The sequence below is a fragment of the Salminus brasiliensis genome, chromosome 13 (assembly GCF_030463535.1).
Source record: "Salminus brasiliensis chromosome 13, fSalBra1.hap2, whole genome shotgun sequence".
Classification (NCBI taxonomy): Eukaryota; Metazoa; Chordata; class Actinopteri; order Characiformes; family Bryconidae; genus Salminus; species Salminus brasiliensis.
In genome coordinates this window covers 10,116,767-10,140,982 of record NC_132890.1, presented here as the reverse complement: position 1 = coordinate 10,140,982, position 24,216 = coordinate 10,116,767, and the positions used below count along the sequence as shown (strand labels likewise).

Sequence of the window (24,216 nt, the reverse complement as noted above, 5' to 3'; positions counted from 1 at the left end):
TTTCTGTGTTGTTGTGCTTTATTTCAGTGTCCTTTCACCCCCCCTCATCCGGGCGAGGTCTGTTGAGTCTGTTGTGTTAAAATGAGTCATGAATGATTGTGACTCATATCTAATGAAGTGCAGCGAAGGAAATAACACAGTAAAGCTGCAGTATTCAAGAGTGGTGCCTGGAAGTGACTCACAGCCTCTTGTCATTCACTCCATTGACATTCATTAGATCATTTCTTATGGGTGTAATTTTGCTCAGAAGTGTATCACTTAATGTAAAGGGTGGTCAACAGCACTGCCTTTTCTTTCATGAGCTAAAAGATTAAAAGAGTAGATAAGCCAAAGATGACCTACTGGCTCCCTCCACTGGCAGAATGGTGGACATGCACTGAGGATGAAGGTTATTGAGTTTGAAACATTTCTGTATTAAATCATATATTAAATAATAAGTATTAAATCAATAAGATTTAAGCACAGTCCTTCTGAGTATTTTGATGAGTAGTAGAGAAATTTACAGGCTCTGATTTCTGTATATTATGTAGAACAAACCTGGGGTTGCAGCATGAACCATGTGGACAAAAGTATTGAGACACCTGCTTATTCATTGTTTCTTCTGAAAAGTTTAGAAAAGTTTATCCTGCTTCTGTTGGAGTAACTGTCTCTACTGTCCAGAAAAAGCTTTCTATTAGATTTTGGAGCATTGCTGTAAGGATTTGATTGCATCCAGTGACAAGAGCCAACCTCGTCTCCAACTTATTCCAAGTGATGTAATTCCAAAGAACACAATTCCACTGCTCCACAGCTTCTCTACTTCTCTACAGGGACTAGACAAGCTAAGTGTGTGCTTTTGCACATCTGTGTTAGCCATGAGTGCAACTTAACGTAGCTGCATTATTTTCACAAACATTGTATTTAAATAATATGTATATGCACAAATATTTATATGCACAAATATTAGCATCTTCTGTAGTATTCAAAAAGTTTTTGCAAGGCTTCTAGTGCTGATATGTTCTCGGCCCGTTCTCTTGCTGCACTGTTCTTTTGAGGTCTATCCACAGATGTTCGGGTCCGGGGACTGTGAAGACCATAGCACAACCATCAGCTTGTGTGTTGAGGCAGTTTATTGTGGATTTTGAGGTCTGTTTAGTATCACTACATTGCTATAGAAGCCATTCTCACAGACGTGTGAAGTGTGATGTTTGTTTCAAGAATTTTGCTGGTATTTGAATCCATTCTTCCCTCTACCAGTGAAATGTTCCCTGTGCTCCTGCCTGCAACACAAGCCCAAAGCATCAGTAATCCTCCCCTCTGCTTGGGGGGAAAGGTTGGAAAGGTGTTCTTTTCATGAACATCTGCATCAGCCTTTTTTCTCTGAACACACTTTTGCTCATCACAGCCAACAAGTTCTATTTTAACTTCATTGGTCCTCAGGACTTGTTTGCAGAATACGTCAGGTTTGTTTAGATGTTCCTCGAAAACATCTAATGCTGAGTTCTGTAGAGAGGACGCAGGAAAGAGAATAATACTGATTCTTCTTCAATGGTGGTCATATTTGTGCAGGTGTTGCTGCACAGTAGAACAGTGCCCCATAACTCCAGAGTCTGCTAAATTGCTAATATAAAAAAAAGCTGTAATTAAAGTCTAATTAAAACCCTAAAAAAGTTATGAGTGTTTAACTGGGGTGCCCAAACTTATGCATGGTTCTCCTTTGATTTTTTTCCACTTAAAAATTGCACTGGTTTTACCATCTTTTGATGAAAAAAGCACTTTGGATGTCAGGTTCATCACCTTCACCACTGCTATAAAATAACTCATCATTACTCGTCATTAACCAATAAACATCTCTGAATGACTGTTTACATCTTGATCCAATTCTGAGGAAATTGTGGGTTAATCCCCCTTTAAGGCTTGAGAAGACCACGTTCAGTTGGATGCAGAAATCTTACCCATGAAACAAAAGCAAACGTTTTCTGTTATTCAGCATAACTGTTTCCAGGGTGATCGGATGGGTACATGGAAGGTCATAGGACCTTGCACCCTTTTTAAATGGTCTGGTTGTTAGGGGGTTGAAGAGGAACAGTTCTGAAACAGTGAGATGATGTCTATGGTGGAATGGAGGTCTGTATGAATGCCATTCTGTCTGCACAGCTGCAGGAGGGTGCTGATGTTGATCTCAGACAAGCGCAGATACCCAGCAGACACACAGACTTCTGTCTAAGTCTGGAAAAACATGACAGGCCTATTATAACTTGAGAACATACGTGATGTTTGCTGCCCTCTTGTGGCCAACCATGGATTTCTTTTGCGCTCACTGTGTTGTACCGAGAAACTGAACTTCAGGGAAAGTGCAGTGTCAAATCTTACTCAAAAGTGAGGACACAAATCCTGTGTCCTATGATCCTGTGTTTGTCCCCTACACCACGATGATGAGCTCTTACCTACAGTAGAGGACCTCTAAGAGGTGCCGGTCCGAATCATCAGCTCCCTGACCCTTATCTGCAGCAGAGCCCCAGTGGGGCCTTCTGCAAAACTTATCCAGCCCCACAGAGGAATGGGCCTTGCAGACCAAGCCCCACTCTGGGCTGAGCTGGAGGAAGGGGTCTCTGACAGAGAGACAACATAAGAGCTCAGCAGGTGAGGAGAGCGAGTCAGACCTGTGGGATGTCAGTGTCTTATGGATTGTAAGATTTTAGCCACATGTGTTTATTCCTTGGTTGTACTGGGAGAAGTTTGGTTGTACTGGTGTATTGGTTGGGTTTGGGTTGGGATATCTCTGGAGTATGATATGGCCCTTTCCAGATATAATCCCGATACTCAAGACGCATAAAGGGAGCAGGTGTAAACAATGTGATCTAATATATATAGACAAATGGCTCATTATAGAATAGTGTGGGAGGTTAATAATGGACTGAGCGATATGGACAGATATATGTCCTATGAGTAGCTTTTAAAAATCCAAACTAAACTTTAAATCTGATTAAAGCTTTGTGAAGAACAAAAGTTAAGAGCAATTTAAGATTGAACTGTGAACTGACCCAACAGTATAACTTTTCAAGCATGTATATATATATAATATTACACCATATAATATTCCACCATGAAGGCACATGAGGACATTAATCATCATATCATCTGTCCATACCTAGACATGGGGATGAGGCTGGCATGGAAGCCTCTTCTCTCCATCAGGACTTAGAAGAACATATTCTCCATCCTTGATCAACAATTTCAGAGCACATGGAGTTTAATGAAGTAATGAATTGTGTAGCCTATGAAAAATACAGGCTATTACTACATTGGAGAAGACGTGTTCAGTCCTTACCCTCCTAGAAGCATTGCTAGTGCTACGGGGGGAGTTACACAGGTGGGCAAATTGGCATAAAGTTAGAAGAAAAAGAAAAAAAAAGGATTTTTCCACAAACCCATTAAACCATATCCTTCCAATAATTAAACCAGATGAAGCAGGGTGAAGGAAACACTAGGAGACTGGTCATAGTGTATGTCTAACATCAGTGTTTCGCAAGTCTGGTCCTGGAGGAGCCCTATCTTGTACATTTATTGCATTCCTTTCTTCCAACACACCTGATTTAACTAATCGGTTAATTAACAAGTCCTTTCAAAATTGCAAGGGGTGTGTTAAAGCAGGGAAACCACTAAAACGTGGGTGTCTCCAGGACCAGGGTTCAGAAACACTATGATGCACTCTGGCTGCACAGTGGCATAATTGTCAGGAACCTCCTTGATTGAATCATATAACAGCATCTGTAATATCATGTCATGTAAGTGTGAACTATCTAGACCAATCAAAGACTGTAGATGTAAATGTAGTGCATAGTTGAAAAATAAAAAAAGTCAAAGATTGGAAACAAAAATGTACTTTTAATAAAACGTGGCATCGGTTGATGCCGGGGACAAGACAAGACTGAAAAGAAAAGAACAAAAAAGTATAAAAAGCAATTAACAAAGCCAACAACATATAAAAGACAACAGAAACACTGTCATAGAACATCAAGAATACAATGTCTTCCTAGGCAGCTGCACTAGCTGAAGTCATTTCAAACATCCTGAGTCAGGGAAGCAGACGTCGCAAAGGGCGTGGTGCAGGTCCTAACGAAAAGAAAAATAAAAAAATAAAAATTCAGAGTTAAAATCAATCAAACAAACGTTTAACTGTCTCATGACCAGACTATGAAAACAAGTCAAAAACAAGTCTTGGACACAGTGATCTCTAATTGTGGTAGAACATCATCTAATCTAAAGTCCACACCTGTTTGATTCCCCATGTGAAGGCTCCTGAGCGCAGGTGGAGGTGCTCTGGGACCATGTGGAGGTGGGGGACCACAAGTCCCACTGGGGCCATTCTGGGATGGTGGCCCACAGAGCAGAGGCGGTCCATGCGATGGAGGGGGTCCATGACGAAGTAGGGGCCCCCGAGGTGGATGGAAATCATGTGGTCCGTGGTCAGAAGACCCATGTGAGGCAGGTGGACCTTGTCGAGGACATGGGGATTCTCTGGGGCCTAGTAAACTACGGAGGCCTGGCGGACCTCGTGGGACTGGTGGACCTCTTGGACCTGGAGGACCTCTTGGACCTGGAGGACCTCTTGGTGACTGGGGACTAAAAGAAGGTGGGGGGCCGTATGTGGTGGCAGGGCCGTGAGGGGTGCCGGGGACGTGTGGAGCACCGGGGATGTGAGGGGCGCCAGGGATGTGAGGGGCGCCGGGGACGTGAGGGGCGCCAGGGATGTGTGGGGCGCCGGGGGCGTGAGGGGCAGGTGGCCTGTGGGAAGATGCCTGAAGAACATCCATTGACAGAAGAGGTGGAGGCTTAGTCTTCAGATATGAGTCTGGGGAAAAGACATGAGGAAAGAAATGCAAGTATGTTTGATCACAGTCTACAAACAAATGATATCTGATGAAGAGATACAATGTTCTACATTGTCTCTTGCTCTGAAATTCACAGAGCTTTTTCTGAATTTCATGACCACATCATCATCATCATCATCATCACACAATCGCCTTAACATGTTCATCTCATCTGTAACTGCTGCAACATAGTCAAGTTCAATAACTAATACACCAACCTGGTGCACCCATCACATGACCCTGAGATGGCTCGTCTCTTCCTGAAGGAACGGAGGGATGCTCACTAAGTGGTTGGCTTTGGCTGATGGGATTAGGTAGAAGGGGTGGAGGACTCCCCAAACCTGCAGGAAGACTGGTCAGCGTCTCTGGAGCCACTTTATTATCTGCCTTAGTGGGCAATGCTGGAATGGCACAAAGGCAAAACAACACACAGGAAGCTTAGTAACATGTCAACATGGTAAACAACAACATAATGATGGGATTGTCATGGGAATCCATAAATACACTAGCACAAACATGCACTCAAAAAGCCTCAGGATCTTCAATTCTGTACCATTTGCTAGCTTTCCAGTACACTACTGTCTACTGTTCAGCACGAGTCCATGCCTGCTCACCTTGCAGACGGTCCTGGTGGTTCTGTATGTACTCAGCGATGGTTCCCAGCTCCTCCGGGTACAGGTGCAGGCCCTCTGCCATGAGAAAGAGCAGGTGTCTTGTGGTGGAAGGCACGAAGTGGTGCTCTAGCTTGGCCCGCTCCAGGTAGTCATCGGTCAGCTCAGATGCCCTCGCTGCTGCTTCGCCAGTGTCACGCTGCCGTCGACCACTGCTCAGACGTCTGAACTCCACCATCACAAACTCCATGGCCTGGTCCTTCGGCATGTTGCGGTGAACTGTGTGAGAGCAACAGAGACTCAGCCCAGGGAGAAAGGACGGGGGTCACATATGGTGCACAGTGAGGGCCACTGCAGGTTAGCCTGAGAGATCTATCAGACCAGCAGGATGGTGCTAGTGCCACACTCTGGATTTTATAACTATGTTTTTACCCCCATTTATATTTAATGGCTGATACGTTTTAATTTTTAAGGAGAGGAAATGATGAAGTGTGGTATTATTGGTATTATAAGTGGTATTATTTCATGTAAACAGCATTAAAAGTGAAGCAGTCCACATTCTTATTCAACTGCAACATCAGTGCATCAACAGTCATTTCCAGGCCTGATATGGACACACAGGTTGATATATATATATTTATTTTTATTTATTTTTTTTTTTTTGTTAAACCGCGCATTCGATTTCATTTGATTAATTATGGGGATGGATCAGAAAAACTATTAACTCAATTTGTAAATATAAATATGCAGTTTCCAAGTTACAATGGGAGTTGATATTAAAAATCACTGCAATGCACTGCAAGTTTATTATCTGGATTGTTTTTAAATATGATGATAAAATGGCTTTGCTATTATGGCGGTGGGCATCTATATCTGGCATTTAGTGTGTTTATTTCATTTTGGTAATTAGAAAAACAGTTAGTCATTTTTTTTTTGCAGAAAAAAAATCCAACCAAACGCATGTGACAATATTTTGCAAATTATTGCCTTATTATTTTCTGACTTTTTGGCACATACCACTGCCATGCACATGTTGTGGTACATGTGATCTGCTTTCTGCAGAGGGTGCTATTATCAGTGCATTCCTACTTTACAAGCATAAGTTAGGTAATGCATAAAAGAAGTATGTATAAACCAGTTTCAAACCACTAAACTGACTTTTTTTTGCAATTAAGGAAGTGTAGTATTCAACAGTTTTGTACCGGTTTGAGGATTTTTGAGTATTCTTCCATTTCATTACATGAGGACCAACGTTTTAAATGTTAACAGTTTTTTTTTTATTGTACTTTATTTGTATTTGAAAGAAAGCTCCCATGTGTGTGGTAATTACGTTTACTATGTTTATTATGTTTTACCTTTTTTCTCACACTCCGGTTAAACATTTATAGTGATAAATCTGAACTGGAAGTATGTTTTTAAATGCATCTTAAGGATGCCCACCACTAAACCAATGAACAGTTGTATGCAAAACCAAAATTACACATTTTATAATTTTTTTATTAAGTAGTAACAAACTCTGCAGCAAATTACTTAAATTTGTACCTTATTTTGCTAAAATTTGGATACTTGTTATTTAGCACAGTTACTTGGCACCCTACTAAGTCACTAGTTTTATAGCTTGCTTTTTGTTTTTGTAGCCAACCAGGAGTATTTCTGTTCGTTTCAAGAATTTCCACAGTCCCTTATTGGTTAATTCTGTATGCACAGCATGTTTTCTTAGATCTACCCACATATTTGCAAGTCGGGACTGTCTGTCAAAATGCTTTTAGCTCTATGAGCTACTGAGAGTAACCCATTGTTTTTGAGTATTAGCATAAAGATTAAAGAGTCAGGGAATATATGCTCTGGAACTGGAACTCTTGATTTGCCTAAACTGCCTTTTGTTTTTAAATACTATGATAAAATGGCTTTGCTATTATGGTGGTGGGCATCAATTCTGAAATAAAACTGCTATCTGTGATTAAGTCTGTTGATTTAATTTAGGCAGAACATTTTGCAGGTAAACCAAAACATATCTTCTGGAACTGGAACTCCTGATCTGCCTAAACTGCCTAAAACATCTAGTTATGTTAATAAATTAATTTAATAAAATAGCTGTGCATTAACATTTGAACAATAGCATTTCGTTTTATCTTATTAGTTTGCTGCAGAGGTTACCTTTAATTTGCTTAAAATAAATATATAAATAAACCAACAAAATGTACAAGTTGACAAGCAGTGCCCAGGTAACTGTATTTTGCATACAACTGTAACTGACAACTGTATTTTGAAATATACTGAAGTTAGAAATAGCTGAACTGTCTTTGCTTAGAACATTGTGGCTGTGGGGACTTACTTTTGAGGGACTCTGAAAATATGATTACTGTGCACGAGGACAGAGTTACATTAGTCTGCTCGACGAGAATACATAAGGGGGAACCGTCGGAGCGGACATCTTGGAGGGCTCGGGTTAGGCCTGACTCCGCCTGCAGGTAAAGCATTTCCACCGAGAGGCCACGCTCCTGCAAACAGTGGCCTAACGATTTTGGGTAATCCCTTTGAAAGAAGAAGAAGAGAGCTGGTTATTGACCTCCATGCACCAGGGAACTGGTTAAACATGTGGGCAGGAAGAGGAGGCAACACTGTGTTGCCTGATGTGTACAATATGGAAGGCTGGAAATGAAGTCAGCCAAAGGAATAACTTATGGGGGCTTGAGTGCAGTCACTGCTTAAAGATGGACTTAATATTATGTTTCTATTCAGATGTAAGGCTTATTCAATCAAAGAAATCACAGTATATAAATGGAAAGCTATGGGAATATAGATATTAGGATTATTATGTGGGGTCACAGCAACTTTGAATATCAATGGTGAATATTGTGAAAAACAAAATGGTAAAATGATGACAAAACATCAAAGCAATGATGTAACCCTTAGAAGTCATAATTATCACCAGTGATTATGACCTAAATTGACATTAATTTATTGTTTATGTAACTGTAGCTTATTGATTCCGGTGAATACATTTTGTCTTTAAAGCATGGATTGTCTCCCTATTAATACTACATTTGCTTTCATAAGGAAATAAAATATATAGTATGTACAGAAAATAACTACTTTTTTTTTACCATGTTTGACATTTCTCGTCACGTTTTGTTCTTTGAGACAAAAGTGGTTGTGTAATTTTGTTAATGTAAAAAAAACTGTTTTTTTGCTCGTTTCTCACTGATTTCACTCAAGTGTTCACATAGTTCAAATCTCTAAAACATGTTTAGTGTATAGCTTAAAAATTCAATATTAGGTAATGACCGACATGTGATAAAATGATGGTGCTTATGACTGATTTGATGAAGAGTTTTCATTTCTCTTTTTTTATATACTGGTAGCTGAAGTTATATTCAGTGGCACTGAAGTGTTGTATTGGATTCCATCCATCATTTAAGACGTGAACATTGAAAACAAGCATTTTACTGTGTGAATTCAGGCAGTTTGTAGTCAAAATTGACTTCTTTTCATCATACATAATGTCACTTATAGCAACCAAGTGAAGTGATTTAAACAGACACTTTCAGATATAAAAAAAAAAGGTAACTGAAAAGATAAATGTGGATATTGTTATTGGCTTTAAGTAGTAAGTTTATAACTTGCTTTAACAGTTCATAGACAAGCAACAGAGGTGCTGCACCTGTATCAACATAAGCATCCTGTTTTATAAATAAAGATCTTCTATTCAGACCCCATTTAATAACTTGTACAGTGAGTTGTATGTGCAAAATGCTTTTTAGGTGGAGGAGGCATTTAATATGAGGAGATTTTTTCATGATGTTCATCATTTGATAAGAAAACGTGAAAGACTATTTTTCAGACAAGTTTTCCCATAGGAACACAATGCAGAAATTAAGAACTTATTTGTGCAAAGGTTTAAAAAAAATGATGATTACAGCAATCTGTATATTTTTTTCATGAATGCATGCAAATGCCTTGACATATAAAACATTGAATTTGTTTATAAAGACTCAAGAAAGAAAGAACAAAGTGAACTTTCTTAAAGATTCTATAGAAAAGGTGTTCAAAAACATCACATATTTCAGATTTTCTTTTTTTCTATTTTTAATTTTCCACAGTTTCACTGAGGCTCTGACAGCATAGCTTGAGTAGGCAAAAGCTCCATTCAGCCCACTCACATATTAAAATCTTTTAAATTTCACGTTCCTGGTGTAGAATATACTCACATATTCTGGTTATTCACAGACAGGACAACGCAGTCAGCAGGCTTCTTGGCCCCATCTCCATGAAAATGGTCATACAGTCTCTGGTAAAGAGCACTGCGCTCACCCTCTCCAGATGATGAGGGACCTAAGAGAACATTATGCAAATACATTTAAATTCCTGACAATAATTCAGACTCTAAAGTAAACATGAGGTGAACCCAGCAATTCTGAAATAGATGTTAGTAGTGAGTGGATCACGGACAGCTGACAACAACTGTACTGTTTGAAAACACTGCAAATAAAACATTAAAAAAAGTATATAATAAAATGTATTAATATAATTTCATTATATTATTACCACTGGGCTGATGAGTCTGGTTTGGCTGATGCGCTGAATGTTCATATGTTTCGTAGTTTGAGGTTCCAGAATAATTCTCCTGCTGTTCCAGAGTTTCATAGCTAAAAACAGACACTACATTTTAGCAAATGTGGGACCAGTATCTATACAAAGACTTAAATCTTACTGTATGGCAAATTACAATGAACATTTATCATAATCTTGGACTAAATTTAAACTGGGTCTGGAAAACAGGCTATTAAACTAGTACCTGAAGCTGATCAAAGAGAATCAGCTCAGGGGAAATGAAAAACAACCAAAACAAAAGAAAAACACATGCCACATGCTCACAAATGTTTTGTCTCGGTCCAGCAAAAAAGCAATTTTGGTCCACTTATCATGCAATTTAAAGCAGCAGTTTTAAATTAGGCCAAAAAGACATATCTCCAAACACTTATTTGTACAACACATGCACACGCTTTTTATTAATTTGCAACTGACCTACCTATCTGGTTCATGGTGTGCATCTTTCCTTTCCTCTCTAGAAGGGTATGGCTGTCTTCTGAAAGCTCGAAGAGGTTGCACTCCACTACCAAGAGAACAGCAAAACAACACTCACATTTAAACACAATATACTAGCATGTAATAGCATGCCCATACCTTACAGTGAGGCTGTATAATAAGATTTCTGTATAATACAGAGCCCCAAAATGTAACAAGGTAGAAAAATAATATTTAAAGGTCTATCCGTTTTAACAACCTATTGAGGAAAGCTGTTAAACTGTTAAATCACAGGAATGATTTATTAAAATAAGGGTACAGGCTGTTAAATCAAGGGAATGTGGAATGGCGTGCAAGGAGGAACCCTTGGTATTAAAAAAAAACCCAAAACATGAGCATAAGACTTTTCTAGAGAACACAGAGACCTAGACCAGAAACAATGCGTTTTGGACGACTGAATCCAAAGTTGAATTATTTGGCCGTAGTAACAGAGGACATGTTTTGCTTAAACCACACAGCATTTGAGCACAAGAACCCATATCAACTGTGAAGCATACAGGTGGAAATGTCTTGGTTTGGGAAGGATTTTCTATAGTAGGGCCTGGAGAGCTCTCCAATATAGAATCCACCAGGAATGCTGTACTGAATTGGGGGGCGTTTGAGGAAAATATGAGACCATCCGTCCTTAAAAACTGAAGCTGAAACATCACACAGCTGAAAGATTTCTGCATGGAGGAGTGGAAAAACTTTCTCCCAGTTGTCAGAGATGTCAAAGACGGGTAGCAAACACCATTATAGCAAACATCTAACTGAACTTATTTCAGCAAAGAAGGAAACACCGGCTATTAGGGCAGCTATTTAAACTTTTCCATCACAAGAAAACTACTATTAGTATTTCTACTAATGACATTTTGCATTTACGTTTTAATGGTTTAGCTATTTTACCTCCAGCTGTTAATATTGTTTAAATTAAGATAAAAATTTCTATATGTTTAAATATATAAGATATATAAGACAAAGGTTTTCATGGGAGGTCCTAACAAAAGTATTTTTCTACCTTGATAATTTTGGTTGCTCTGTAGTGAAATATCAAGCTGGGGAGTCCAACCCTGTCCATAACGGACTGGAGGATTTTCATTCATGGTTAAACACAAATGTACACAAACCCAGCAGCAACTATAGCTAGTAGATTTACAAATTTACTGTAAAACCCCTGTATTATTTCTATATGCATTATCAATTAAGAGCTGGATTAATGGAAACTTTAAGCAAAGTATTTCACTGATAAATGACTTGAGTTTTAAAAGCTCATACCCGCCGCTTGGGCTCGGCTGATGCCGCCTGGCTCCTGCGCCCTGCGCCCACGACGACATCCGAGATATACAGGGACCCCACGACAGGTTTCAGGCTGAGGGGGGAAATGCAGTTACAGACACAGTGAACATTAATACACACTGCTGATCACAACTATCCATCTTTCCCACCTTCTTCTGGTAACTAGCATAGTATTTACCTAGCGCTGAATTTATTACGACTAATATAATGCTAGCTAGCTAGATAGCGTTAGCTTAGCTAGCTAGCACTATAGTGGGCTGAAGCCTTTGAAGCTAAAAGCTAACGGGTTAGTCTTAACGAGCTGACCAAGGACCTACATGATAATTCGGTTCACATTTAGCTAGCTACACCTGTTCACATCGCTTTACAGTACTGAATGATAAATTAACCGGTCAGAAATTATGTTAAGAATGGTTGGTGGTGACCTAGCTAGCTAGCTAGCTGGGTAGTCTAACAGTAGGCAAAGCTATGCTAGGCTGCTCGTCTGTACCTCAGCCTCGGTGGGGTTTTTTTTTTTTTTTTTTTTTACAATATAATAAAACTTTACCCGTATTCAGGAAAAGCCAGTTCGTAGCAGTCCTTAAAATAAAAAAAATTAAGCCGTTGTATATCGGCGGGTTCCTCACGATGTTTACTAGCTAACGCTGGTTAGCGGATGGTTCTCCTTCCTCAGAAAGATCCTAGCTTACATTATAGGAGCGCATACCGCCACCTGCCGCATCCGCACCAATTATACCAATCAAAAGAGATGATCATGTCGATTCCTAACGATATATCCTTCACTCATCATACACTTCATATTTTTCGATTTGGTATCTTACTTAAAGTTAATTGCAACCCCCCTCCCCTCCCCTCCCCTATTAGTCCTAGCCCTTCTTGAGCATCTTAAAAGGACCACATCTGAAGTTCTTACAGCTCTATAAATCAGTCACAACAAATAATTAGGCAACACGTAAAACATATGTTTATTACAAACATCACAGTTCAGAAAAAGAATGATTCTGAATTCAGTCAATCTTATGATCTTTGGGAGCTCTTTAGATTTCAGCCTCCTCACACTAACCGTTTCACATTTCGCTCTCAGTATCCAAGACAGAGATATGTGCATCTTCCTTAAATAATCAGGGTAAGCAAGACAAATGTTTGAATCTTTCAGGTCATTTGATGAGCACTACTGAAACCTGAACGTTGACTCCAAGTTTAGTTGGTGATACTAAATGGGATTTCCATTGCATTCAATGCAAATCTGTACAATACCTCTGGCAATCACAGCTTTTCAATCCATCAAGACTTCCATTCTACTGACAATGCAAGGGAATCAATCCACAACTGTTTCAAGTACGGCAGAGACGGAGAGAAGAGGATGATCGAAGATAATATTAGGTTGAATCTGTGTCTCAGTCAGGCATTTGCATCAGTGTGGAAATAAAGTAGTTAGGGAACTGCTGTCTTTCTTGTTGAGCCTTAAGGTTTTAGTTGGACTAAAACATGAGAAGAGTCACAGATACATTTAACACAGAGATATGCAGGCGCTGCTGCTCAGCGCCTGTGGGGAGCGAGTCCTAGGCAGATTGTATATGCAATGCACGTACTATTAGACATGCATTTATATGGCATGTTTCTGGAAAGGATGCTTTGAACTTCTCAGAAACCTTTCAACTTCCCCAGGTTTACTTCCAGCCCTCTCATCCTGTCTGGCGGGAGGGTGTGACCATCTTGCAGATGTGCTCCTTTCTTGAAGAGATGAAAAAAAAATTCTCTCTGTCTTTAGAAGAAGGAAAGGTCCCATCCACCCTTCCTCACAACATTCTGAGCTGTGGGTTCCAGTCCGGAAACAGCATCATGGTTCTACTGGTCAGGTTGATCTCTTAAACAGAGGGAACTGGATGGGATGGATGCTAGGGGGAGTGTCCATGCCCTGGCGCTCTGGGCTGGTGTCAGGACACATGGGAAATGAGTCTGACTCGTGTTTGAATGTCCTGACGACACAAGGGGCACGTCTCCAGCTGTAAGGCACACTCCATACAAATCCCACTTCAGACAGGACAGACACACACAGGTAGGCATTAATTAGTTATTATTGCAAGAAAAAATGCAAATGATAGCAAATATCCAGCACTGAGCCAATACAGTTAAGCAAATGTTAGCAAGTTTCTTTCTTATGCAAACAGATAAACATCTGAACCTCAGGTCTTCAGTAAGACCTGCAAGCTCTCACTTTAATTATTATCTAAAGGCCTTCACCAATAACAACTGCATTTCTCCATTTGTCTGTACCTGTGTGTACAGGGTCTCAGCTCTGTGTCTGCCATCTGGTCACAGCAGAGGGTGCAGCAGTTATCTCTGATGCTAACCTGCTTCAAAAGGGCTAGGCGTCTATGTCTGAGAGGCAACAGAGTTGAAAAGAGGGAGGAAAAGAGAGTCTTGTTAACAAAGCAACATGAGAATACTGCTTGTGGTGTACATTTACATAACAGATTCACTAGGAGTTGCTGGTTTTTGCTCAAAACTCCTTAGCGTCCAGCATCTAAAGATACCTGGGAAGGATGATCTTCTCATCGGATGCAAGCGAGGCAAACTCGTTAAAGGTGCTGAACTTAACAGAAGGGGGGTGGCGGAAGGGCTTGGCCCCAAAGTTGAACTCACACTGTTGGTAGGACATAAAACTGGCTGCCGCAAAGAAGCCAGACCTAAAGGAGGGAACATGGTGTAAATATGAGAAACTGGAATCAGCAGAACAAACAAACAAACATGCTGCATTAACACTCACTCATCAGCTTATAGAATGCAAACTGGGACAGCTGTGAGGATGCTTATCTGCACTCTTTGGAAAAAAAAGACAGGAAACAAGGCTGGTTTGCTTACGTGGCAGAGGAGAACACCTGCTTCTCAGGAGGAAGCTGGTGTCCATTCAGGTAGAAAACCATCTGCTTCTTGCTGAGATCCAGCAAGAATCCTATGGCATCACCTGTAGAACAAAGAACACTCACTATACCCCCTATAAAATTTAAAAAAAAGCTTCTAAAATACTGAACATTTCTATTACTCTCTGAAAGTTTTACCGTGTTCACTGATTGCAAGGTCATGGGTTAGGGTTCCTAAATGTTTAAGGGCCAAGAAACATGAACTGAAACACTTTACAAACCTTCTTTCCAGCATGGATGGGAGTGAGCTTTACTGCGAGCGTTGTACCAAATCAGCTGCCTGCAGCCATCGTACGCACACGAGTACTCATCATCTCCAATCCCGTAGCCCTCCTACCAAACACAAGACACAACAGTATGACTGTGTAAATTCTCTACAGCAGTTACACTTATGAGCTATGAGCTTTACGTGTTACGCCTAGAATGAGAAGAATGTTAATATTGAATCATAGTTGACACTGTAATTTAGTTTACCATTTTAAAATGCTTTTGCTATGCATTTCTGTTTGTATTCATTATGTTTACTCATATTTCATCTGTATGGAAGGACATACATGGTTGAGGAACTTGCTGTCCTTAGTGGCCCAGCCAATCTGCATGACTCCAGAAGTGATGACCGTGACCTCATAGTACCAAACCCCTGAGTCCACACAGAACGTACAGCGCACACTCTCGAAAGACGAAGCATCACACCGTGCCTGAGGATAAGTAAGCACTCGTGAGCATTTGTGTTTTTTTTATTTTTTTTTTTATATATATCTACAGTTAGATCTGTTATTTCTTCTCACCTCCAATCCACTTGGAGAAATCTTTAGATATTCACTGACATCATTGCTGTTCAGCATGGCGTTAATGTTGTTCAGGTTGACCTTCTCGTACGTGAACTGCCGACCATCTTTTAGAACTAAAGTAAAAGGATTATAACATTAGGTTACACTACAACAACAAAACAGCGGACACTGAATCTGCTGAAAATAAAATGCACTGGATTACACTTACACATAAAGAAACAAGAATTACACACCACAATCCAGTCTATAAGTAACCTTTTCTATATAGGATTTTTATCTTCATATTGATTTATTATTTCCCAAACAATTCAAAAGAGTGATTTTTCAGTTGGATGAACCATTAATTGGGCAACCTCTATTAAAATAAAGGGACATAAGAGTAAATCAATGTTCTGATTAGTAGATTTAAAACAGTTACTGATAAGAAGTAATACAATAACCAAAACTATACTAGAACATTATAGAAATAATAGATTTGTTTATCTATTTTAGGTTTGTTTAAAATGAATAGAATACAAAGAAAAATGGTTTGCAAAATATATATTTTGTACTGCAAAGACTGCTGTTTTTATTATTATTATTTTATGACAATGTTACCTCCAGTCTCTCTTAATCATACATCCAGATCTTCATCCTGTTAACCAGGTTAGTTTTTTTTTTTAAACCAATCTTGCCAGCAAACTGTGCACTTTTTTAAAATATTTTCAATGCCCATGATATTATATACGTATAGTAATCAAAACAATTGAGACCGAGAACAAGCTAGCACGCACGACTAGATGGACGACTTGACAGGGAAACAAGAACTGTGGCTGTGCAAATGATGATAGTTGCTGATGCCAAAAACAACTAAACTGCACCACAGTATACACTTACTTATAGACTGTACTGTGTTTCCTTACTCTTTATTTTTACCTCTTTATAGAAAATCTGGAAGTACTCACAGAGGTTGTCAAGGCTCCACTGTGCACAGAAGCCAACCTGGCGTTTAAGATAGTCTGTGTGATCTGCCCAGGACTCCAAGACAGCAAGTCGATCACTAATACAGGACTCCGATACGGTAAGCTTGTTTTCACCTGAAACCACAACAGCAATACTCATGACCATTCTTCATGGCTCCCAAATGTGAAATATGTGAAATGTGTGAAATGTGAAAAAAAAAAAAAAAACAATAGGAGAGACGCACTGGTCTGGGAGAACTTCTCCAGAGCAATGAGGGCAAAGAGCATTACAGTGGGGTGGGCCTCAGAACTCTGGAATGAAAAAATTAACAATATAAGACAAGGATAACACAAAAGAACCTGAAGAACTGAATCACAGCTCTGTGACAGTATGTGTTAACATCATAGAAGCAAGGACACATGCTATGTACCCAAAAAAAGTTTTTCTCACCAGGCTCTCCAGTAAATACTCCAGGGTTCCTGGGCTGAGGAGTGCAATGCTAGCTGGGCCTGAGAGACAGTGAGTAAGGACTCAAATGACAGAGACTAGGCAAGCATTTAGCTACCAAAGCAAAATGAGAAGTCAAGACTTTTCGTGACACTGAAACCACTGGACAGCAAGAAAAGGGCAGAGACCCCTGGGTGCACTCTGAATGAGTGTGTGTGTGTGTGTGTGTGTGTGTGTGTTTAGAGGGCTCAGCAGATCTGTCTGAGCATGGCCATAGGTCTAAGAGGGAGGCTGCAGCATGCAGCATCATACCCAATACACAACTTCTTTGACTGCAGACTCAGCTCTTTTACCCCAATTTGGAAATGCTAGAGAGCTGCTTTGCACCAGTAAACAGAATGATAAAAGATGTGGAATCATCTTGTATTGACATGCATCAGTGTGCACACTATTAAATGTCAGAACAAGCGAATATAATACAGCATCTTTCTCATGTGTCCACATCCACATATGCAGAGTCTTGTTTAGACAGTTGTCTATGCAAATAGTTTACCAGCAAGTTTCTCAGCAAGGCAGCCCAGCACTGCAGTGGTGTTGCGATGCTTGGCGGGGATGAGGGCATCCTGGCGAGCCACGGCTCCACTTAAACTCAACATGTCCGACAACTTCTGCAGAGCATCCTAGGCAAGGCATAAGGCATCATTACAAAAGAAAGAAAAACCTAAGTCCCTTTTTTAGACACCCACAGTAACTGAGCTTTTCTGTACACTACCCAGAAAAGCTTTACTCAGACTTTACCTTACCAAGTACAAGGTAATGTCAGAGTGAGCCCATGTGTGAATAGAGCAAGCAATTTTCCAGAGAATTCACAGCAGGTATTGTTGTGCCTCCTGCACATGCTACACAGGTGCCGCCCCAGCCCTTCACATCTGACCCAGGCATGGTCCCATGTTGATCTGGTTCAGAGACATATTCTACTGACAATACTTCTCTAAAGGGACTAGACATGTTGTGGGTGTGTGAATTTTAATGTGCCTCTTTTTTGATAAGACATCCCTTGTTAAAACGTGATGCTGATTTAGTTTTTGAAATTTCAGAATCAATATATCTGTTCAGAATGTAAAACCATGTCTCTGTTGCATCTGATGTGAGGCACTGTGTCAGTGAGTGTGTGTGTGTGGAATGCAATAATACTTACTTTGGTGGGCAGAGGGCATTCGTCCAGCAGCAGGGTGATCACAGCCGGACCCAGCGGGTCATCCAGAGGAATCACTCGGATCAGAGACTGCACCACCTCTAGCCATCCATCATCTACAAAGACACAAAGAGAAAAGCATTTAAACAGCATATAACCCACTGCAAATGGTTCACCCTTTATCTAAGAGATGAGTGCTGCTCATCTGTCCCTCTACTGTGCAACAATACTGACTAGCTATATGCAATGTGTCATTATCTCCAAAAATAAAATGACAGTCATTAAGTTGATTCAACTGGGATGAATGGCAAATGATAACAGCGTCCATCAACTAGGCCACTTATCACTAACATTTTCTGGACTATAAGGCAAACTGTTAAGAGTGTCACTACGGACAAACACCAATGAGAAATGGCCAGATGATAGTTTTATGAGCGGTGCTCTATTGCTCTAGCTGCTGTATGCATTTCTTGCTTCACTAGCGTGACCAGCCACCTGACGCCACCAAAGCCAAACCACATCAGTCCCCACCAAGCAACAGATGTATGTATAAATAAAGTCAATAGAAATGGAAACCCTGGCAATCAGATAGATAAAGAAGCAGGTGGGCCAGTTGTGAAGACCAGCTCAGCTGAATTCCATTGCCCAATAAAATCCACAGTGGCCAAGGCCCTGGTGAATAAAGACCCAAACAATGGCCGAGAGTGCTTTAGGAACGTTGTAGAATTAAAGCTGGAACAAGTGTGGGTGATTAATATGAAAAAAAAAAAAAAATTACTTTAGAACAGGAAGCTTGCTGCACCGCAAAGTTTCTGCAAGTCTGTCTTCGATACAATCAAAAAAAAAAAAGATAGTAGAGCACCCCCCCCACCACCAACAAACTGCATATTGACCCAGAAAAACAAGCATGCTTTTTAGACACATAACAGACACACACAGTAACTTAAGTCTGAAATCAACAGCCTAAGGGACTTAAAAGTGCAGCTGAGCCACAAATCAACTTTAGCTCCAGCAACAAAATCTAGCATCGTCATGACAATGGCAGTAAAGGTCAGAACTGTCAAAGGCAGCAGCCAGTCACTCCTAATACCCTGCTATTTTCACAGCTTCCGCTACTTGGGTAACATGCTAATTATTTAAGCAGGGGTTGGCTAGGTTAGGACTGCCCAGGCTGGACTCCAGCTCAGACATGGAGACGACACACAGCACAGGTCTGAGCGTCTGTAAAGGAAGCGGTGTGAGGTGTTCTTTTCTGCTGCATTTCTACTCACCAGTTTCGGCCATCTCGTGCAATGTTATCATGGAGTAAGGCGGCTCTTGGTCACTAGAACACACACAAAAAAAAAAAAGAAAGAAAAAATTAACAGATGACAAAACATTGAACACCTACTTCTGCTCTGCCTTTCCAGCTAATTAAAAATTCTAGCACACTATTACTGGCATGTCTAAACAGCACATATGAAATCCTAATGATATTATAGACAGATGCAAAGCAAGATGATCGATAGATACTGGAGGGCAGACAGAGTCAGGCTGCTGCAGCTGCTGCTGCTGCTTTGGTTGTTTTGGCTGCAGGATGTCCCCATCCATCTCTCAAACTGCTCCTGGAACGGTAAATCTGTGTGGTGACAGCTGAACACTCTCACAGAGGTAGGCCTCCGGGACTACAGCATCATCACATGGACTCCCAAGTGGAGGAATAAGCTCTTCTCTACACTGCGCAGCTTTACAGGTCTTTTCCGTTATCCATACCATCAATCAGTGCAGCAAAGGCCACATGTTTGTGACAGCACAAAAGCTACAAAATGAGGTAAAACAGCAGCGGAAACAAGGGAAGAGTGACAGAGCAGGCTAATCTAACTAAGACCCTGGTGCCTGGTTACTCTACCTGCCCAGTAGCCCTGGGACAATTACTGACACTGTAAAATCTCAATGATTTAAGATGTGCAACAATACCATGCAAATTATAATCTTTTGGCTAACTGTAACAGGCCACTGGCATGCATACAACAAAGTAAAAGCCTTGAATCAGAAGGGATTCACCAGCACCCAAAACATGCACCTTCAAAACTATAATAAAATATTTATCTGGCAAACTAAGGAGAAAATCTATCTTGATTCCTAATTAGCACCCACTTTTGTAGTGGTTAGCTACTGAATCACATGGCGGGAGGTATTTGACCAAAAAAAAATAAATGGAAGCTGGCAGAGGACAAAAGAGCAGCTGTGGCACACCTACAGCATGACAGTGATTTCTAGGATGTTTATGCTTCATAAAACAGAAGTAGGGCTTGTCTATGTAGTGTACATTTGGTCAACATCATTGACAAAGTGAGCCAGCAAACATTAGATATTGACACTAAGCCTCTGCAGCAGAACTTAAACTGCTACTGTTTGGATGTTTACCATCTGTAGCCTAGCATCAGGTGCCTGGCTATAGTTCTTCTGACGATAATGGTTTGTCTAAATTTACGCTATCGCCAAAGCGTACTGCCCAGTGAGTAATGTTGATGGCATGTGAGGATTGAGGTTGGTGATTCACAGCCAATACATGCCACTTCATTGCCTTCATCTCTTGTCTCATAAGCTCTGCCTCTCAGAGCACAGAACACAAAGAAAAGGTTAAAAGAAGGTGTTTCACTGTCAGTGTGTCTATGTGGTCTTCTGGTGTACACCTCAACAGATGTCGGCAGGTGTGCGCGTTTGTGTATGGTGTAGTAGTACTCATACTAGCATCTCTATAAAGCAGACTGAGCACAGTAAAGCCGGTGTTGGTGCTCAGGGGTTCATTCATTTGCAAGAACTTGAACTTGTGAATCCAACAGATCTAAATTAAACATTAAAAAAGTGAGCATCCGCCATGAGATATTAATTTAGGCTGGTGGACATCCGTGTAGGTTTATCATGTGGGAAGGTGAGAGAACATACAGGGAGTGCTGATATAATGCCGATGCATTAAAAGCATTTGCACTAATAAATTTACTACCTCACTGGACTCTATTTATCGCACATTGCACAACTTGCACACTACAGTCATTATTTATTATCCTCTGTCTGTACTGTGTTGTCTGTCCGCACTTGTTTGTTTGTGTTGCACTTGTGTCTTGTATGCACTGTCTATGTTGCACCATGGTCCTGGAGGAACGTTGTTTTGTTTCACTGTGTACTCTGTATGTAGTTGAAATGACAATAAACCCACTTGACTTGACTTGACAAACATGAGGAGCAGCTAATGTTGGCACATTCACAATGCTACAGTAATAAATTAAGATTAAAGGCAACGCTATGTGAAATAAATGAATAAATAAATAAATAAGTAATGGCCTTCCTCATTAAAAATTACAGTGAGAGTGCCTTGCCAGTCTCCATTTACTCCTGAAGCTGAGGAACTAAATGCAACTCTTAAAATGCATGTGCCATCATTACCGAAAACCGAAAAGAATAATGTATGTAGAGCAAAAAGCACAGTTTCCAAAAAATAATAAATACTCAGTATGAATTACATTAGTGTCCTCATTCTGGAAAACACTGACGGAAGAATGAGGAACAACAGTCATGAAGAGAAACAGAAAAACCCTATTTAATTTGCTGAAGTCATATTTCCAGCTTAATGAGGTATTTTCACTTCCTGCTGTCATTTAGGCTAAAAATGCACTCACTTGTCAACAAGAGTCCTGATGACAGCCAGTGTATCCAGCACCAGGCCGTCCACGTTCTGCTTTTTCCGCCGTGGCTCATGTGGCCCCCGGCCTCGTCTGGGTGGTCGGACGGGGTCCCTGGGCCGGCTGCTCCTGGCCTCGGGGGGATCAGCGGCAGTGTTGTCCACTCGCCTCAGCTGCCTGCGAGGCGCCGCTCCCTCCTCCACGTCGCTGTCCTCTCTGCACACACAGCTGTTCCCCATGGCTCCACTGCCTGCAAAGCTTGGCCAGAACTCTACAGTCCGCAGCTGTTCTACGGTCAATCGTAGAACCCGCGCAAGGCTCCTGCTGGCACAGAATGCAATCCAGGTGGCTACTATCATATCATTTGGAGGACTCGGAGAGGCACCTCAGGACGGGCAGCAGAGGCATGTCAATCATTGCGCTACTGCAGACCGTCAGCAGCCGAGCAGAGAGAAGCGACAGCGTTAGTGCTGCAGTCAACAAGCATCCTACACCAGGAAGTGCTTTACTCCTGTGTGGAGATAAACAGTGATGAGTGCACATCCAACTATGTTAAACAGCTTGCCCCACAGCTTAGTAGTCCAGTTTAAGCAAGACTAAAGAGCATAAACATTCCTTTCATAACTGGAGCTGTGCTTTCAGTTTTGAAGTTAGGTGGTTGGTTACAACACTAGAGGCATCCACTACCATAGTTGTGGTACTACTAGCAATGATAAATGGTACAAATAGAACAACGGGTCTCAACCCTGGTCATGGAGGACCCCCTCCACTGCACATTTTAGTGGTTTGCTACTGTCATGAAGAGCTTGTTAATTAAATAGATCAGGCCTGTTGAGAACAGGGTAAACACTAGGGTAAACGTGCAGGGAAGGGGGTCCACCAGGACCAGAGTTGGAATTAGAGATCTAATTAGAGAGAGCTTAATAATAATAATGATGATGATATTATTATTATTATTATTATTAATAACCTTGTTTAAGAAAACACCCTTAACTGCTAGTCCAAAGTTTGTCAACATCAACAGACTCAAAACTAAAGAATATTAAGATGTCTAAACTAAATAGGGATTATTCAGTATAAGTATGAAAGCAGTAACATAAAAGCTTGCTAACCGACTTGGGTCAAGTTAGGTTAGCTTACCTACATATTAAATAATCTGACATTTAACGTCTGTAAAGGTTTTTGAATGCTAAACATGAGATTAAACTTTTAAAAAGTAACTCTTTTCCCGTCTACCAGGCTGACAAGCTTGCTAAAAATTAAAGACTACCAAGCAGACCAGCAGAAAAACAACAATATAGGCTAGCAGAGCTAGCTAATGTTCGCCTAACCAACTCCCAGAAGTGGCAAATCCAGGTCCAGAGAGTAAAGATCCACTACATGGTTTTTACACAGTGGCTGGCTGGCGCTGCTGCTGCAGCAGGACCTTCAGGCAGCTGGAACCAAATCCGGGGGTGGATTCTTACTTTCTGGACCTGGATTTGCCACCTCTGCAAACTCCACATATAAATAGCTAGCTAACGTTAATAGCTGACTAACCTAACAGCACACGTGTGCTCCCAGACTGACTCACGCTGCCTTACGGACTTACTAAGCAGTAACTGTCCCTTTTCCCTTCTTCCAAAAAACTTGCGCTTAGACCGAACCTGTTCCAACATGTAACGTTTGCTAGCCAAGTTTTTTATTCACGTCAGCTAGCTAGCTGTGCGGCTAGCGGCAAGTCCCACAGCCAGCTAGGCAGCTAATGTGAAGTACCTAGCTAGCATAGATGTAGGATAGTGCGTTAGCCATGCGAAAAACAACTGCGATTAAGGAAGAGAGGCCGGTACTAAACTCTACATCTAAACAAAACACATGACCTACCGGTAACATTAAGAGAGCAGTTCTCCAGCGCTGTTTTCCTTATTCCGAGAGCAGCGGTAGCCACTTGGTATCCAGGCCCAGCCCGAGAGCGCTACAGGAAGTGTCTCGCTGAAGCTACAGCTAGTGCTAGCTAGCTAGCTAACTGTTAGCAGTCTACTACGCGACTAGCCGTAAGCCCACAGACATGAATACGCCACCAGTCTGAAGCCAGCATTTGTTGAGGCACTGGTCTACCGTCTAACGTGTCCCCTTGGAAATCCACCAAAGCGGCTAGCTACCGAGCTCTCCGTGTCGAGCCATGAGATGTTTCTGTCATAACCTGGTGAAGAGCCCGTTACAGAGGCTCAGTCCGAGCGGAGCTGTGAGCTCATCACATATTTCTATAGCGACCTCCTCCCAGACCCAACCCCTCCCAGCAACCCGCAGCTCTCCCATTCAAACAACTTCACTGCTCACGTCGTTTGCAGACGGGTTGATACATGCGGTAATTAGAGTCGCTGTAATTAACGGTAGAAAAGTGTATGCTGAGTGTCCGCTGTCTGCCCCCTTCGCTCAGCGCAACCTA

General features: G+C 41.1%; 2 protein-coding genes across 3 annotated transcripts; both read right to left on the bottom strand.

Moving 5' to 3' along the window:
• Window positions 1-3,847: 3,847 nt before the first annotated feature.
• Window positions 3,848-12,487, bottom strand: LOC140575416 (uncharacterized). Its single transcript, XM_072695721.1, has 10 exons — window positions 12,375-12,487; window positions 11,807-11,900; window positions 10,497-10,580; window positions 10,013-10,113; window positions 9,676-9,799; window positions 7,800-7,999; window positions 5,468-5,743; window positions 5,072-5,254; window positions 4,256-4,834; window positions 3,848-4,095 (listed from the first exon to the last, which is right to left on the bottom strand). The coding sequence occupies exons 2-10, from the start codon at window positions 11,863-11,865 to the stop codon at window positions 4,058-4,060; spliced, it is 1,644 nt and encodes a 547-aa protein (XP_072551822.1). The 5' UTR covers window positions 11,866-11,900; window positions 12,375-12,487; the 3' UTR covers window positions 3,848-4,057.
• Window positions 12,488-12,768: 281 nt separating this feature from the next.
• On the bottom strand, window positions 12,769-24,061 carry rspry1 (ring finger and SPRY domain containing 1). 2 transcript variants are annotated; one of them, XM_072695784.1, is made up of 15 exons: window positions 23,652-24,061; window positions 21,786-22,299; window positions 19,398-19,450; window positions 18,130-18,242; window positions 17,485-17,611; window positions 16,935-16,993; window positions 16,729-16,795; window positions 16,487-16,618; window positions 15,540-15,655; window positions 15,306-15,449; window positions 14,973-15,084; window positions 14,693-14,795; window positions 14,365-14,517; window positions 14,105-14,209; window positions 12,769-13,861 (listed from the first exon to the last, which is right to left on the bottom strand). In XM_072695784.1, the coding sequence occupies exons 2-15, from the start codon at window positions 22,145-22,147 to the stop codon at window positions 13,765-13,767; spliced, it is 1,743 nt and encodes a 580-aa protein (XP_072551885.1). In that variant the 5' UTR covers window positions 22,148-22,299; window positions 23,652-24,061; the 3' UTR covers window positions 12,769-13,764. The 2 variants fall into 2 exon arrangements, with proteins under 2 accessions (XP_072551885.1, XP_072551886.1); XM_072695785.1 differs by having other exon boundaries at window positions 21,786-22,109; window positions 23,652-24,060.
• Between the last annotated feature and the right edge of the window lie 155 nt (window positions 24,062-24,216).

What these genes read in the sequence shown, in the direction of transcription:
- LOC140575416 (XM_072695721.1), bottom strand. Translation starts at nt 11,865, where the DNA reads ATGTCGTCGTGGGCGCAGGGCGCAGGAGCCAGGCGGCATCAGCCGAGC. An exon ending in GCACACCATGAACCAGATAG is followed by an intron (nt 10,114 to 10,496) that starts GTAGGTCAGTTG and finishes GTCTGTTTTTAG; the next exon opens with CTATGAAACTCTGGAACAGC. An exon ending in CCACCAGGACCGTCTGCAAG is followed by an intron (nt 5,255 to 5,467) that starts GTGAGCAGGCAT and finishes GTGCCATTCCAG; the next exon opens with CATTGCCCACTAAGGCAGAT.
- rspry1 (XM_072695784.1), bottom strand. Translation starts at nt 22,147, where the DNA reads ATGATAGTAGCCACCTGGATTGCATTCTGTGCCAGCAGGAGCCTTGCG. An exon ending in GCACGAGATGGCCGAAACTG is followed by an intron (nt 18,243 to 19,397) that starts GTGAGTAGAAAT and finishes GTGTCTTTGTAG; the next exon opens with ATGATGGATGGCTAGAGGTG. An exon ending in GAGAAGATCATCCTTCCCAG is followed by an intron (nt 14,210 to 14,364) that starts GTATCTTTAGAT and finishes GTTGCCTCTCAG; the next exon opens with ACATAGACGCCTAGCCCTTT.